This window comes from Mycetomoellerius zeteki, unplaced genomic scaffold (genome assembly GCF_001594055.1).
Source record: "Mycetomoellerius zeteki isolate Tzet28-1 unplaced genomic scaffold, Tzet1.0 scaffold102, whole genome shotgun sequence".
Classification (NCBI taxonomy): Eukaryota; Metazoa; Arthropoda; class Insecta; order Hymenoptera; family Formicidae; genus Mycetomoellerius; species Mycetomoellerius zeteki.
In genome coordinates, this window is record NW_017255933.1 from 974,638 (window position 1) to 992,993 (window position 18,356).

General features: G+C 35.9%; 2 protein-coding genes across 2 annotated transcripts in view; one reads left to right on the top strand and one right to left on the bottom strand.

The window, feature by feature from the left end:
- Window positions 1-3,445: 3,445 nt before the first annotated feature.
- Window positions 3,446-18,356, bottom strand: part of LOC108720519 (TWiK family of potassium channels protein 9) — a 52,915-nt gene continuing 38,004 nt past the window's right edge. Inside the window, exons 3-5 of the mRNA XM_018444580.1 lie at window positions 4,735-4,940; window positions 4,013-4,310; window positions 3,446-3,816 (exon numbers count right to left, since the gene is read on the bottom strand). Of these exons, the coding sequence (XP_018300082.1) occupies window positions 3,557-3,816; window positions 4,013-4,310; window positions 4,735-4,940 (764 nt within the window). The 3' untranslated portion in view covers window positions 3,446-3,556. The remainder of the gene's footprint in view (window positions 3,817-4,012; window positions 4,311-4,734; window positions 4,941-18,356) is intronic.
- Window positions 8,441-13,410, top strand: LOC108720508 (uncharacterized). Its single transcript, XM_018444569.1, has 3 exons — window positions 8,441-8,652; window positions 8,892-8,921; window positions 9,080-13,410. The coding sequence occupies exons 1-3, from the start codon at window positions 8,575-8,577 to the stop codon at window positions 13,133-13,135; spliced, it is 4,164 nt and encodes a 1,387-aa protein (XP_018300071.1). The 5' UTR covers window positions 8,441-8,574; the 3' UTR covers window positions 13,136-13,410.

Here is an 18,356-nt window from a genome sequence, read left to right on the forward strand (position 1 = left end):
TAGACACCGTACGAAATTCTCTCGCCTGCACGGCGGCGGGGCCCTACAGCCTTCTCAGCGATTCACTCGGCGCTTTTAATATCGAGCTATTACGATCGCTCGTAAGTGAAGAGACGGCCGACAAAATCCCTTATACTGTATGATATGTTACAGGAAACAGAAGAAGGGACACTTTTTAAATCGCTCCGGAACCATTTCATTCCTCTGCGTCGTGCGTGACAAGGTTTCGCGTCAGTTCGGCGCAGTTTTCACATCATACTCGCAAAGAAAATTTATCTAGTATAAAAAAATACAAATTAAATTTAACATATATTTTATTCTATCTTTATATTAGATTTTAAATTATATAATCTATATCCGCGTAAGGATATGTAAAGAATATTTATAATGTAGCAACATAGGTGTGACATGCTCATAATATTAATCACCACGCACACAGGTCGCCCAATACGCAGCGAAAATAATCATTTACAGCTAATTCACAGTTATGCTTTGTTTACGCATTTTTCTCGTAGACTATTCGAGTATCAATATGAAAGAACAAGGATAGTCGTTCTAAATGCAATATCCTTAGGGATTAATGCCTATCCGTAAGTACCTTAGTTATTGTTCTTGAGCACAGAATTTGATTTCATTCATTCATTAGATTCTAGCGTCCAGCCAGATGGCAGTATAACAAATAACACATTGCTAATTATTATTACAATATTACAAGATTCGTTACAATTATCGCTGAACAAATGATCATTTCTTACAATTAAAATATTCCGTAGATTCTTTTTGCGTATTTGAATGGTCAATATCTTTAAATAATTCTTTCATTCCATTGAATGCGACATTCCTTTAATTGCTCATACCATTCTCCGGAAATGTAATCTTTGTTCAACGACAATCGGGTTGTTATCTTCGCAGCTTTCCACGTACGGCAGTGTGATTGAAATTACAGTTCGGTAGAATTGCGAGGACATAGGAAAAGTGACAGATCGATCGATAAACTGGTACGCGCGCAAGTAACCGCGTACGTGTGTACTTTCAATCTGTCTGAGCTAGACGCAAGGATCGATAGCTTAGTTATATTACAGACAAGAACGCGTTTACTTTGTGAACGCTTAAATACGGAAATATAAAAAATTCTTACATGTTCCTATCTAAGTAGGCGTGTAGAAACATTAAATCGATCCCCGTTCGCAAGCCAGGACGTCCTCGAAATCTCATTGAATATTAAACGAGTGAGCTACGCTCACTCAAATCCGTGGGAACATCTAGATTGATTTCGCTCACAATCAAACGATTTCACTCCGTGTTCGCTAAAAAATCAATATCAAAAATGAATTCAATCATTATTGGAAATTAATTTAATGAAAAAAATCATAAAATTAATTTCGTAAAAAAAACTTTTCATTGTTTACTTTAAAAGTTTTCACATGAATTACGATGTTATTATTTGAAAAATATGTTAATTTATTAAAGGTTATTTCCGGATCTCTGTTGTTTTATTATGAGTCAGACTTTCGCAAAAGTGGATCATAAAACGAAATGATAAAAGTACTTCCGTTACACACTACAACTGTATATCGAATCTCGAGGGAAAATCTAATCTGAAATGTTGAAAATTTACGTTTAGAGATGCATATTTGATGTGTTCATTTTCTTTATTTATATTTATGTTGAAATATTTTTAGAATTTTATTTTAGTATTTCGTTTTTTGAAATACCTAAAGCATTCTTTAAGACACTGTGTTTTTTTTAAGATGTTATTTATATTGAAGAAATATCAATTTTTCAGACGATTCCACGGCTTTCTTAGGAAACAGCAACGGTATACGTGACGCGAATAAAGAAGATAGGGAAATAAAAGAGGAGTTTCAACATTCCCGCGCACGAACAGCATACCAGTCGTGAATGAAATGCACCATTGCCCCTTGGGAAATTATTTTATGCTGGTCATTTGCTCTATTCATTTTATCGACGACGTAAACGTAATTTCCTATCGTTAATGTCGGTACGCAAATGTCTGAGTCGTAATGGATAATTACTCATAGCTTCAGTTCCTGGAATTTTATACTCTTCGTGATTTTTTCAATTAATTCGTATTACTTTAAGCAACACGACGCAAAGTGACTGCACTTACGAGCAGCAATTTTAAATAGCACGTCTGTATCTTGGAACGCTACGTATCTTTAATTTGTGTCCTTAACATAAAATCAGCATAAAGTAAACTTTGCAACACCATTTGCATTTTATCTTTTTCGTACATCCTTTTGTGAAAGTGGTAAACTTCATATTCTAGGAATATTCAGCAAACATTTATTAAAGACATTTATTAAAGACACTTCAAAATTAACATAGCAATGTCTAATGAAAGTTCAAGAAATTTCTACAACATTTGAGAAACTTTGCTTATCTTGGTTGTCTGTTACTTATTGTTAGAACTCATGTAAGGTACTGTAACAAAAACATGACATATAATTATAAAGATATTACTTTAAAAATTATAAAATCACTTATATAAAAGTAGAAAATTTCAATATTAAATCACGCTATCACAATTTTGTTTCAATTATGATCGCGATATAAGTTTCGAGATGAAGGAAATAATAATAATAAAATAATTGGATAAAAAAGATATTAAATTATTAAATTTCTATTTTTATATCAATTTATTATTCTTATTATATGTGAGCGAAAATGAGATCTATTTTACATCGATTTCAAGGAGGATGTCCTACTTGCATCAACGGTTTAAGCACTTATCATTTTTGAATTTTTCGAATGTATTCCAGATAACGCTCTGTATACGATCATTAGTATTATCACTAATGGAAACGTATTAATGATTCTATCATTAATCGTTGAATTTAGACATGCAAAATAGTACAATATATTAAGATAGTGTAAAAACATTATATACAATTGTTTATCATATCATGAAAGAAATGATATTAGTAGACAACTTCAGTAATAAAAGTATATAATAATCAAATTTAAAAAATTCATATGTCTGAAAAATGTTCTAACACTATATCTATACTTCTAATTTAAAAAAACAAAAATATAAATTTTGAGCATCATTACTTTCGTGATTTTATTAAAGTTATTAGTGTGTCTTAACTGTGAATTCAACGTTAATAATAGATTCAACAAAAACGCTTTTTCGTCGCGATCTGACAACACGATTTTAGCATATATAACATGTTATATATACCTATCCATCTGGATTACGAGCCATAAAAACGCTGCTAGGTAATCTCCAATTGATTGAACCTGGCCGCCAGACTGTCATTCTCCGGAAATTCGCGTCTAAGTTTCACATTTCCGTATTTTCCTCGGCCTCTTCGTCGACCTTGGGTAACATATAGACAGCAGAAATCGGTGGGACATGATCCTCAAGCTTCAGGATCGGTTTGCAATCTCTGGTAACGTCTACCTGATTGAAGGTGTCTTTTAGGATGTTGATCTCATTCTCGTGCGCGAATATATTGGTGGGTGGTTCCGTGCCACATATATTGTTCTCGTCGGTGCCGTTCCTGTGGCACAGATTGCCCGACGGAAATTGTCACGAGGTCAGAGCAAACGGATCCGTCGACAGCTCGTCTACGGACGAGCTCGGCTTCACCGGTTCCGACTTGTCTGTTTGGTGACTCAGCCGATGGACAATCTCGTCGTGGAGGATGTTGAAGCACATCGCCGTCAGGGCCATTCCTGACATTATATAGCAGGAGCAAAACCAGACTGTCACGTTTCTCGAGTTGGCGAGGGTGTGGCGAGGATAAGAACCGGGCACCATGTCGACTACATATATCATGCTTACATATACTGCACTGTATATGTTACGTCGCAGAATTTATGCCAATCTGATACGGGTACAGAAAAACGATCATGTTAATTTTTTTGAAACGCTTTGAGGCTCATCAAATATACGTTTATATTGAAAACTACTGGAATTCACGTTGAAATGTAACGCAACAGTGAACACAATTTATGAAGTTTTTTTCGATAAGTTTTTTTGAACGGAACTTACCTATGAATGACCAACCATCCAATTTATGCAGAGTGAATGCTCCAGCAATGATGTAGCACAGCATCGCGCCAAGGCAGATACTGATTGGTGCGAGTATGGTAACATTCGGTCTGTCGCCGGAGCCAAGGCTCGAAACTTCGTCTTTCGGGCTGGCTTTAATTTCCACGGTGCTAGTGAACGTCGATGCATTCGCGCGAACGTAAAAGGGCTCCTGCAGCTGTAACTGTTGCTGCTGCTGCTGCGCCAGCTCCTCCTGCTGTCGCTTCTTTCTCATTCGTCGCTCTTTATCCTACATATGAGAAAATACCCGAAAATGGAAAATCCGTTCATATCCGCATGTCAACACACGTGAATGACCATTCTACATGTGTACCAATTACATTTGTGTTGCGTCGCAACACTTTCGAGTGAACGCCAACATCGTTTACACTCTTGTGTTTCGAGTGCCGGGGATTTCGAAGGCTGATCCAATTTTATTTGAATAGCGCTCTAACAATAACCAATCAATGGTACGGCAGCGATTAATCCTTATCGATCGTCAACAGGACACGCGTATCCTGCCGACATAGGAGATGCATGTGTCGAGTCGATACGACATATGCATTTCCCATCACGTATATTCAGTTTATCCAAAGGGAAAAAACTGATGTAAGCGATTAAATTTTTTATCGTCTAACGATGAAAAATTTTCAACGAAGCATGCCATCGCTAACCTGCATCCGCCTCTCGTCGTAACAACAATAGCCGCAATTCGAACAGAGGCAGCAACAGAGAGCTCGGGTGAAAACACCTCTGGCGCATCTCGACAAGAGACCTCCCGCACTAGACAGGTAGACCAAGGTCAAGGGTATCCCAAGACTGGCGTAACCCATTGTAGCAACTTTGCCCCAAGTAGATTTCGGCGCGATACTTCCGCAACCTGTGAACACAGAATAGAAAAGAAATTTAGGTTTATTAAGACGCTTGAAATCGATAAGATATTAATCGATACAGGAAGTACATCGTAATGGTCATTTGCAGCGGTATTTAATTCCTTTTATGAAGAGAGTCGTTCTAGCATACGATACCATAGCGATATTACAATGGAAAAAAACGGCGATAAACCCGCAGTAGTTAATTTCTCGCAATGTTAGCTTGCTGGATACTTAAAGGATAATATCTGCGGTGGTTTACTCACGCTAATTAACCGCTGCGGTAATAAGAACTTTGTGTAATGTGGGATCATGAGTAAATTGATTTGTGTAAATGTGTGCACAAGACGCGTGTGTTCACATACTTATGTATTATATAATACGTGTATGTGCGAATAAGCGCCTAAGGTGAGTTTATATATAATACGGAAAATATTCCCTTTTTAACGATTATATCTGCAGTTAGCGGATATAAAATTCTGAATAAAAAATAAAATTTATTATCGTTCCAGTGATTTTGCTCAGAAATAATTCTGTGTCACAAGTTTTCTTATTATAATTTATATCCCGAATCAAAATTGATTAAGTTTTACAAAATCTAGGTCAACGCAAAGCCCACGCTCAGAAAGTTGGAACATAAAGCGTTTGCAAAAATTCGTAGAATTTCTTCGGTATTGTAAAAGCTTAAGTTTCGGCAAACGTCGATCAATCGTAATCTCCAAAAGCGATTCTTGCAATCGAGCAGCGGAATTTATAGTACGGCAGAAGCGTCCAATCGGGTTGCTATCCAGGGATGAATAAAAATATCTACGGTAAAAAACCTAACTAGAGTTTTTCTTCAATTTCGCAAAACAATCAAAAGCGTTATTTGATCAAGATACGGAGCTTTAATAAATTTTGACCCGTATCGCTGCGATGCAGGAAGAGAGACAAGCTACATTAAAAAACTATTTTTCCTGTTGCTGATTTATAATGTAAAATTTATCTGATGACAGTTAATCATTATCTCGACAAGTTTGTAGGAGTAAACAGCGATATTTATACAATATATTGCCAGAGAGAAATGTCAATACACTGTTGACATCTAGCATTATCTCAGTTATTTTGTCATAAAATTTTTTTATGATACTACTAATTGAAAATTTCTCATGAAACAAATTATTAAAACGGATGATGCACCTTCTATCATAAAAAATATTGACTCTCATGAAAATATATACATATTATAGTTTAGTACATTTAGTATACCGCGTGTGTGTGCGATAATAAATATCCATTCATATCTTTTAGTAAAATGCGATTTTGCTAAAAGAGGTGTACCATTTCAAAGTTATAAGACTTCATATATTTCCCGAAGTATTTTTCTCATAAAATATCTTTTATTATATAAGAATAAAAAATGTCACTTGTATGTCAGTACATGTGCATGTATCACCAAAAGCTTTTGATAAAATATTAACGTTCGTATGTTCTAAGTTGTTTACATCGATTAATTTTGCTCATGACACGAAAGTTTTGCGAAAGCAGAACAGCAGCAGCAGCAGCAGCAGCGGCAGCAGCAGCTTTGAAACTCTACATTTTACATACAATCCTGATTATACACGATCCTTATTTTCCAAACAGAATAATACGTTAAGTATTGTGGAACTATTTTATCGCCGACAAACAGCGTCATTAATCTCCACAGGATAAATAGAAGCTCATTCTTCCGCGGAAATGCGAGAAAAACGATACCTTTCCAAAAACGCGTGAGCTTTTAGCTCTCTCGCGGAGCTGCCGTATTTGCGCATCGTTCAATCCCAATCCCGACAGGTCGACCTTACGGACGAGTGATGGAAGCAACATAGAAGTGCAATATGCAGTTGTGCGCGCGTTTCGCAAGTCAATCCAAAAAAATTACGTATACACGAGAATAAAAGGGACGGCAATAGAAAGAGAGTGGAAGAGAACCGTTACAGTGCGCGAAGGTCCGGCGGGACCTGAAAAAGCGCTCGGCCGAGATGCGGCGCGAATCGATTGCTCGATGCCGCTTAAGATAATGGATCACCTATCGGAATTGCCCCTGGTACGTATATGATAGTGGCAGGGGGGGGGGGCGAAACCGCGAACCATCCAGCGAAGGCCTATTCGTCATTGTCCTGCCACCTTATCGTTCACGATGGTGTGACCCTTTCGGTCGCACGTTATCTGTTGTCATTTGTTAGGGGACATAGTAGATTGTCAGCTTCGGTTTTATTGGCCAGTCGAGTAAAAATATACCGCGCTCAATCAGAGGAGAGCAGCAGTGAGCTTTGTCGCGCGTATAGCTACGGGAGTATCTCGTTTCAAACTGTATGTCTGTGTCTATAGAAAAGATATAAAATGACTTGGAACATGTAAATAAGACTATAAGGCGTCGCACTAAATGTTGTATTTATATGAGCGTTTGTTTGCGTTATCTTATATTATTTTTATGATTACAATAACTTCTATGATGATGATTATTAATTTGCACATACCAGCTAATCACTTATTGCGGTAATAAGGACTTTATGTAACGTTACAATTAAAAAATTGATTTACGCGAATGTTCATGTTCGTGTACACGTAAATATCTGAGAGAAATTTGCTCAAAGGATGATGTAAAAACTAGTTCTCTCTGGTCTTGAATCATTTTTATTATTTTTAATAAAAAAATTTTTAGTACGGCAGCTCTCACATAGAATCAAAGCACGAGAAAGAAATCGCTTCGAGATATTGAAAACAATCCGTGAGATAACGATGAAACCAACGAAATTTTGATGCACCAATGACAATGCTGCAAAGCGTGATTTTTTTTGATGAGCGAATTTTTCGAACAAAGCTGATCCAATGTTTTTGTATTTTTCCAGCATTCATATTTATTCTGTGTATATTTCCCCATATGAGATATTTATATTATTTTTCGTGTAATCGTACAGTGATTAATTTTTAATCTATTGAAAGGTCGGACTTTGAATCGATATATTTTTTTATATGTAACACAACATCAGAGTCGACGTGTGATTTGCTAATGAAAAATGCGGCTCCTAATCGTGTGTTGTTTAATAATTAAATACCACCTGTCGTGATGTATTGCGATCCAGTTTTTGAAAAGTTTATATCTTGTTACAACCAAATCGAATGACAATCCGAGGATTAAATTTTGCGATAGAAATTCAGTAGTAGAATAATCTCTTTGTAATATAAAAGTAATACAACATCTGGGTCGTTTAAAGATGGTATCAAGAATAATAAATCAAATAACCGTATCTCATCTCACTCGATGCAACAGCTCAGACCAACCAAATCGAAGGAACTAGTGGGAGGGGAATACCGACGTATGGAACAGTAAAATTTAATTATCAGTTAGCAATAACATGCGCCTGCTGAGTTACTCATTCTCAGCCGGCGGTCGCGTACACGCACCTACATAATTCTAACCAAGTCAATTCAATTGTTGTTCCATATAAAGGCACCGCCCTCGTTAAAACTTACCTCAGTCTTCGTGATGCGCTGCAAGCGCAGTGATTTTAAAATCTAACGAAATATTGTGTAATGTGAAACGTTTTACACGTACAAACACAACAATCGAATATTTTATACAATTCCATTTGGCCTGATTCGGCCATAATTTTTTGCAAAATGATAGTGAACAACCTATTAACTATTATTTTCATCGTCATAACTGGAACAGCATTCGTGCGATGTGCATTTGCGGCAGTAAGTTTATTATGTCGACACAGATTTTTAACATTTTAACAAAAATATTATGATACTAGAAACAATATAGTGATTATTTTTTAGATACATATATATTATAATTTTGATAATCTGTACAAATGACTAAAGCAGAGAAAATTGTTAAAATTTGTTAAATTTTAAAAACGAATTATGTATTATTGTATTATATTTTATTAGGTAAAATAATGTAATAATAATTTGACTTCTTTCATTTTTAGGGCAAACATCGTACAAAATTAAAAAAAGAAGTAAGTGAGAATATAAGTCTCTTTCAAAATAATATAATAATCTTAAAATGGGATAATAACAAAATTGTATACATGAGTTTTATTTGTTATAATATAATCATCTATTTCTGTTATATATCGTAATTTAGTATAACGATAAAAGATGTTTTTGATTGAAGGCAATTGGGCACAAACCAAGTAATGATGTTCTACTACGTTCTCTGTCGGACTTCGGCGTCGTACGAAGATCTTTGAATCCGATAACGTTCGGACAATATAGCTATGGCTATGAGTATCAACTAACAAGTGATGAAAATGTTTCAAATATCAAAAATAAGAAGAATGTAGTAATAGAGAATTTAAAACTATCAGTGACATTCCGTGATAACATACTCTACATCTTCTCGTACTTGCTTTACGGCTGTGAAAATAATTTGACGGAAGAACAACATACATCTTTGGAAACGCTTTATGAATTTCTCAAGAAGAAGATAGTTTATATGTACAATTTATTACCTATTTTACCTAAATTGGACATCACAGATAAGAATCAACAGACAACTACCGTATTGTCATCGCTGATAAAAAATCTACCATCTTATATTCAATGTACGGCTAAATACTTAGTCAATGAGATAGAAAAGAACAGAATTGATTTAAATACTTTACTAAAACCAACAGAATCTGAGACATTTGATTATCTCGCCAACATTGATTTAAACACGCTCGCAACAGGTAGAATTAAAAACGAAGAAATGATAGGATACGATGAAAATTCAAATATTACCCAGAAAGCTCTTGGTCCGGTGTTTGTAAAGCTTATTTATAATTTACAAACAAAAAATTTTTTGTCGCAAGAACTATTCAGTTTGATACTGATAAACTTACCAAACCTTAGCAAGGATCCCGTACTGGAAGAAAACGTTAGATATCTGTATGACTTAACAAGAAATAATATCATCAATCGTAACGATTGGGATTCAATCGGGAAAGATCCCGTTGGCAATGACGCTTATACACTTATCTTTTCTACCTTCACCAAGATTCTCAATTCAAACATACAAATGATCGTAAAGGATGCTACGTCTTACGTATACCATCACTTGAAGATTGTAACGGTTCCAACTTACCTTGATTCGAACTTAAAGTATATGCATCATCTGCTGGAAAAAGATATAGATATAGAAATGCTGCTTTCAGCCGTTATTTCTCAGGAGTTTGATGAAGATACGATTCGCATGAAAAACCGTCTACTAACGTATTTCATACGCAATTATAGAAACGAGGATATAACTAAAATTCTTAAGGGATTCAACAAATTTGCCTACAATGATCCGTCAGAGCTTCTCTTGGCAATCCTAACAAGATTTACAAAACGCGTTCCAAGCTCTCCAAATACTAATTCAATACAACAGCCGGCTTCAGCTCTGTTATCAGCTGTATTCATGAAAAAATATTCAAGAATTTTCACACCATTTGTGTCACCCGAAATTGATGTACTGATACTTTTGGAATCTGTGCAGGTCTCTGATGTGGATCAAGTACTTCAGTCAACAATAGATTCCATAAAACTTGAGTTAATTTCACAGCCAAAAATATCTGTGCTTCTGAGTACCTTAATACCAACGGAAAAAGAGAAATGTGAGGCACCAAGACAGTGTTTGGTAAATACATTCCTGCAAGTACCAAAATTACAAAATAATATACCTTTAACTTTAACAACAAAAATTCAAAACGTAGCGTATATTCTGATGAAAACAACTCCACAGCCTCTGCAACAAAAAGAAAGCTATACCACACAATATTCCATAAAACCAGTGGATGTAAATCTCTATCTAAATCGGGACCAAGACCGGGACAATTCAATAGCAGTGGCATTCAAGACAGATAGTATGTATACAAATAATGTGCCTTCAGGTGGTATCAACGGAGTTTCGTATGTATGGAACATAGATAAATATGTTGATAAAACTGGTCCCGCTGTACAAAATGAATTGCAAGTTGGAACTGTAGGATGGGAAACAGGAATTGCTACAGAAATCGACTCAACAGAATCAAAGATAGTATCGCCAACGATAGATCAAGTGCATAGCACAGAGACAAAAGTCACCGAATCGAAAGTCATCAAACCAAAAGTCACCCAACCAAAAGTCACCCAACCAAAAGTTACCCAACCAAAAGTCACCCAACCAAAAATCACCCAACCAAAAGTTACCCAACCAAAAGTCACCCAACCAAAAGTCGCCCAACCAAAAGTCGTCCAATCGAAACTCACCCAAACACACATCACTGAACATGTACCTATTCAAGAACGCACATCGGATCGACCATTAACTTTGAAACCTTCGTTAACGACATCAATATCTAATGTTCCTTCTTTAGGAACTTATTATCCGACGCAGAAACCACGAAAAATACTGCACTCGCGATACACAACACCTACACCGACAGAGCGTAGTGTTGAAGATAGTAATTCCAAAGTAGAGGAATATATTCCGCCCTCAAAAGTAAGTTTCGATGAAAAAGAAGCATCACCGAGTATAAGTAAGGAAAGTGAAGATGAAACTTCTCCATCGGAAGAAGTAACTAAAGAAGTCACAACAAAGACTAAATCTACTAAACCGTCAACGACAATTCAACATACTAAATCACAATTATTAGACAGCGTTGAAAAAAAAGTGCATTCCGAAAACGTCGTATCAAGTGCGATAGTATTACCTCCGTCTATAGAAACTGATCAGCCTCTTAGAGTACACCTATCTGATAGTGGTGTCCTAGTTGTAACGACAAGTGATGATCATAACACAACGGAACCTGAAGTTGTCTTACCAGATATCAAGGAACTTTTAAAATCGCCGGATATAAATAAGCTCATGCAAAATTCCGACTCACCAATAGTAACTCGAGTGTTAAAACCATTGAATATCATATTTGGTAAAAATTATATTAAGGAAATCTTGAAGAATGTGGATATAAAACTTTATCCCACAAATGTTGCATTATTGTTAACATTATTTAAAGAAGCCATAACTTATCCGGAAGTAACACAGAATTCACAATTGACGAGCATAATTAATCAATACATTGTCACTATAGATTATGTGAGTCCAACGACATTATTACCCGTCGTAGTTTCGTCGAAGGAATTGGTATCAGATGTCATATATTCTACGTTTAATCCGAATGACTTAACCCAAGGTAAAATTAGCGAAAATCCACCTGAATCATTATCAGACAGTGTCACTGTACCTCTCGTCAATCCTAAGATATTGTTGGAGTCTATAAATCCATCTAATCCTTACGTTGATCTATTACCTACTTTGGAACAAGGAAATATATTTGCGAAAACAATACAACCCCTCAAATTGATTTTTACATCTGAAAAAATTACGGAAATACTTGGACCAGATTTTCAACCATTGATGTTCCCAAATAAAATTACACTTCTGTTTACGCTCTTGCGTAGGCTACAGAAAAGTAAAACAATTCAAGCAAATCTGAAACTGAAATCCGCAATTGATTCTTATTTACAAGCTATCGAGCTACCATCGATAAGCATTCAAGTATCTGAAGATAGTTTCGTGAAGATGAAGTCCGAAACTACAGGTCAGTGGTTACCTGAACTGACAAGTTTGATTTCTGCTCTTCCAACAGCTGAGACCGATGACGAAACGACGATGATAGAAGAGATGGAGCAATACCTCGATGATCCAACTCTTTGGGAAAAATTAAACATAGCTAAACCACCAGTAACTATGTCTCGCGGAGAGCTATTGTATAAAGTTACTCAGAGTGCATTGTCCGGTACAATAAGTGTCGATAAAGGTGTTTTGAAAGCATTTAAATATTACGAAAACAAAATAGAATTCACCGATATGGGTGCTCTGCCCATCATGTGGATGTGGGTCGAAACGTACGTATTTAAGGCTGAAGTACAACTAGGCGACATGATCCAGGAGACGGTGAACTTCGATCAATTGTCATATAAGGAGAAATTAGCGTATAATGATATAATAACATACCTAGCTCAAAATCCTAATCTTCTTCAAGACAACGAGGACTTCGATTTTGAGAAGTATAAGACACAAGGGAAGTTTGTTAAGGGTTTATTCAAATATTTACTGACGAAACCAGAGATTAATAATAAGATTAAAAAGAACATTAAAATGATACTTCCACGTGTGACGGAGACTGGAGCAGGTGCAGTCGCAATGCCAAATTTATCTGGATTTTAAAAGATCGGCTATATTAATTAAAATCTAATTCATTAATTGAAGGACTCTAATTAAAGCAATTTGATCTGAGTTTAAAAGAAACAGAAAATGAATACACAGATACGTCTCACAAAACGAGTGTGTGTTTTATAATAAAGAATTAACTCGAGGTATTCTTTATAATAAACAATTTACTACATTAAATATTGGCTCATAGAGTTTTTAATATTGCATATTGTGCATGCAAAATCAATTATATAATTTAAGATTGCGAAAAATGACATATGTAACTGTCTGTTTGGCGCAATTTGTAAAAGAAAGAAAAAAATAGAAATAGAGAGAAATTCTGAGAACTTTATATCTATTTATTAAGTTAAATAAAAAGGCTTATAGTAATTTTGTATTAAATTATCACAGTTAGAGCCTCCTTTATTAGTAAAATTGACAAGGAGTTCTCCACAAATTTTAGACCAATAGTTTTCCAATAAATGGTGATCATTCGTAAATTCTCGTTACATGTCAACCTAGAACACTCGAAAGTTTATGCACTTTAGGACGACATTCAAAACATTTCTCCAAATCAAATCTCTACTTCCTTTCAATCCTTGCAATTACAGATATAAACACACATATATAGAAAATTAATTCTTTCCTAATTTCTTATTTACAGTTTTAATTTATGAATACAATAACTTATATTATAACTATAATTATATTTAATTAATTTATGTTGAAGTGCATGAATATACATAATGAATAGATAATCCGAATAATGCTTAATGGAATTCCAATCAACAATGTTCTAAGAATCTAAATCAATATTGTGTCTGTCGAAATTATTTGTGGCTGACACTTTAATATAGCGTAGATACTTGCAACAAGTAAAGTTCGCAGCAGTCGACAGTATGCGGCATCGCTACGTCTTCATAATGCATTCTAAGTAGCCATAACAGTTCGGCAAGTAAAATGAGTTGCGTAAGAGAAAGCGATTGGCGAAACTTCAACTCTATTCGCATTTGTTCGTTAATTGCTTTATCCGAGAACTTCGAACTGCCGTCTAGAAGCATACTGTAATAATAACGTAAGCGTCTTAAAGCATTGCGGTATAGTAAAAAATTAAATCTTTCATTTATATAAATAATTATAAGAGTTGTAGAATTAACTGATACCGCGCATATTATTGAATATCTGATTTCTTTTTCTACTGCCTTCAATCCTTAATTTGCAGTTTCAGAGTATTACGAACGTTATTATTTTTACAGTCTAATGAAATCTCTGCACACCGCATTATGCATTCAAAAATGAACGAAATAAAAGCGCATACAATTTTTAAAAAATAAATAGATACGCGGGTTGATGTAACGAGGTGGCTTCGTCGCAATAAAAATGGAACAGACACGTGACACGCGAAGCGGAACGAAACGAGAAACGGAAGCGACGGAGGGATTATTTATTTTGCACGGCGACCGCAATCCGCGGGGATATTTTCCGCGAGACGCCCGACCAAACTGTCTGGAAAACGAGGAAAAATTACATCGGTGAAAAATAATAAAGTGCGATCTAGCTTCAGTCGAAGGCTGTAAGCGGTATGTATGTACCTGTTCCAAGAGACAGCAATGGTGACAGAAACAATTGGTAATAGAAAATAGCGCCGATGCCGCGATGAACATAAGAAAAAAGATCAGTTGATATTATCATTCATGGATGATGATTAAATATTTATGTTATATAAATAATAAAAGAAGTTGTAAAATTAATTATTAGATATGATAAACAACGTTATAGAATATCTGATTTCTTTTTCTATTGCTTATTACGAACATTATTATTTTTATATTTATATAAATCGTTTAAATAACTATATATTTACGTATCTCAACTTTTCACATTTTATGTACATTACAAATTATTACGGGAAGTACGAACGTTCTACATAAGCATCATTGAAACTTATTGCTTTTCGTCACGTGGTACTTCGGTCACGTCAAAACTTTCGTCGGCGAAGACAACTTAAATTGAAGCGAATATCTCGGATATTGTTGTTCTTATCGCGCAAAAAGAACAGTAATTCCAAACTCGCAATTGAACTAGCTCGCCCGCATCAACGTCACGAATCCGAAAACTCTAGCCGTCGTAAACATTCTAAAACGGAGATATTTCGTCGAGCAATCCTGTTCACGCCAACTTATCGCGTAACACCGTTTCACCTGTTTAATTTAGCGCCTGAAATAATTTACATACGAGGGATGGGCTACGCTCGCGCAATAACATCTCGAAGATGAGCCGTGTGCTGCGCCGGGCGGATGCATCGTACGTGCAGACGTGTATTCCGGGGAGGGTTGCACACCCATCCTCTGACGGTACGTCTCCGTGCCCGACGACGTTCCTGCTAGAGGGTTCCCGGGATCCGACATAACCCCCGAGGTCGTAACGGTAAGTCTCTCGGCGTGAGGACCCGAAATTAATAACGCGACCCGGCGCAAATACGGCGCACATAATTAAAGCGATATTACGATCTGGTGCAGCCGCAGTATCGTCTACTGGCGCTGCCTGCGTCGAAGATGTTACTCAGCCGCTCTCCGAATTTGGGTGTTGAAAGCACAGGTATTACGTTCTGATTCGTAACTTGCCCGCGGCTCATCAAGAACATGATTAAGTGGTATGTATAAGACAATAGAAACCAGTGGATAGTTGGGTGTAATAAACCAGTGGACAGTTTATGCAAAAAAGAGAATTAAGATAGAATAAGACATATGATAAAAAAAATATCATTAAGATATCAGTGAAATAATTTATTAATTTGTTAAAGAAAATGAGGTATAATGTTTTAATCGGGCTTCTCTGGTAACAAAATGCAGTCATTTTCATAAAGGGAAGTTACAGGAAGTATCTCGAAACATATAGGACGTACGTGACAGTAATCGCAAAGACGACAGACTTGGTAAGAGTCTGCTAGAGTAAAGTAGGTCAGGATACGAACGGTACGTTTAGGGTGAATGAAACAAGACAAGAAGAAAAAAATAACTAAACGAAAGAAACAAGAGAAACGTTAAAGGATAGAAGTATTAAGATAGAAAGAGAAAGGAAGCAATGGCTCTCAAGTTTTATCTTTCGGAACCTTTTTTTACTAGCAGGAAGATTTCAAAGTTTTACGAAATGCAGGTGAAAGTTCATATATCTTTTGAAAGTCGTTTAAAGCAAACGAGATACATATTCCAGCTAAAATTACGAAAAAATTCCAACGTCACTTAATCTTTTCTTGTGTTTTTAATAAAACGCGAGAACACGTCATATATATATCTAAATAATTTAAGATGATCAACCGTATTATCTTCTTCGCGGATTAAATGTATTTCTTATTTAAAGACGCCGTTGCTCGCCATTGAGAGTCGCTGCGTTAAGAGACAAGGTGCAACCCTGATGTATGGGATACTCCTCCACGGGTGTTTCTACACGGCGGCACCGTCAGGGAAATGTTACCCTATAAAATATATCTCGAGCGTTGGCTTATGCCGCGCGAAACCCAGCAAGATGTTTCTATTTCATAGAAACGCTCGTCTTCCGGCTTAGCAGGGCATGTGAAGGGTAGCATGACGAAAGGCCAGGACGTTGATAGGGCTAGACTGTAAATCACACGGGAGCTATTCGATGTCTAGCTACGTTCCGCAATTTCGTCCAACGAGTTTGCTAGTACTACTCAACATTATCGCACAGATTTTGTCGAGGGCTGAACGGGCTGTTTCAGGCGACAGAAAGTTTAAACGAAATGCGTAATGTATCTTCTTCTTTTTCTTTCTCTGCTGCAACTGATATGTTTGAAGTAGCTTTAAAAACAGTAGATATGTTAAGTACGTATAAGTTTTGGAAATATTCTGGAATTAGTGAATAAATAATATTTAAATATAATATAATATAATAAAAGTGAAATAATACACGTGTAAGTATAAAAATATGAAATATATTTAAATCGATTTAAATATTGCATTTAACTGTGTGTATCATAATGTTATGTCAATAGTTTCGTGAAGTCACTGCAAGAAGAAGCAAGTTATATCTACTATATGTTATAGAAGCATAAGCCGACTGGTTGCATAGGGACAACGAGGTAAGGAAATAAGGACGCGATAGAGACGGATCATAAATCACACACCAACCATTCAATGTGGCGTGCCTATATTGTGTGCTACCTCCGAGAGATATCGTTATCATATAGTGACTCTGATAGCAAGAGAGAGTTGCAGTGTTTTATGAATAAATTCACTGAAATAAACAACCGACTTTTATGTAATTAAATTATTTTTATATTTATCGTGTCAAAGAAATGGCGATGCGTATAATTCCATTTATTCAATTCTTTTTATTATCCATACAAAGATATACAACCGCGTAACAAAGTTATGAGTATAAATATGACACGAATAACAAACACCGTTCGATATGAGTGTAGTAAACTTTGACATATTGAACTCTCTCTCAGAACAGTCATGTGCATCTGTAAAATCTAAACAACGTTGTTATTTGTCCCTTCCCTTCTTCATAAGAAGCTTATTTCTCCGCTAGTCCATCATCCCCTCACGATAACATTTCCTCTTAGCTTTAACGCCTCGCAGTATGAAACGACGTAGAACGCCGGCGAAGATCCCGTAAAGTGCACGAAAATTCCACGGAATCCTGGAAAAATTTATGGTCCGGATGTTTACCAACATAGAATTCTCTCAGGTACTCCCGGACAGTATGGGATAGTATAGAACCACCTCCTTTTGCCCTCGCTACTCAGGGGGTGGCTATTAGTAGTAATTACTGAAGCAATAAGTCTCTGCCTAATACTTCTCTCTTCCGACCTTTCATCTTTGCTCCTAGAGACGCTATTGTTGCTCCACTTTTGTCGCTTTTCCAGAGTGTATGAACTATCCTTCTTTATCTCCGTATAAACTTTCTCTTATCCTCACTTCGAATTATTTAACATATATACAAATATGTACAGGGTGTTTCCAAATTAAATGGCAAAACTTCGGGAGCGTGTAGAGGAGTAAAAAACTAAGAAAAAAAGTCCTATAGACATATGCTCCTTTTTGCTTTGTTTCGCAGGAAATCACGAAAAAAGAAAAAAATATATTTAATTTATTATTTTAATTATTTTATTTATAAACTTTTTAATGAAGATTTTGTTCGAAATGTGCACCTCTTGCAGCAATACAAGCATTGCATCTGTCAAACACGGCTCTTGTAGCAGCCAGGCACT

Coding starts and splice junctions, on each gene's coding strand:
- LOC108720508 (XM_018444569.1), top strand. CDS start 8,575: ATGATAGTGAACAACCTATTAACTATTATTTTCATCGTCATAACTGGA. Junction 8,653..8,891: donor TGCGATGTGCATTTGCGGCA/GTAAGTTTATTA, acceptor TTTCATTTTTAG/GGCAAACATCGTACAAAATT. Junction 8,922..9,079: donor GTACAAAATTAAAAAAAGAA/GTAAGTGAGAAT, acceptor TTTTGATTGAAG/GCAATTGGGCACAAACCAAG.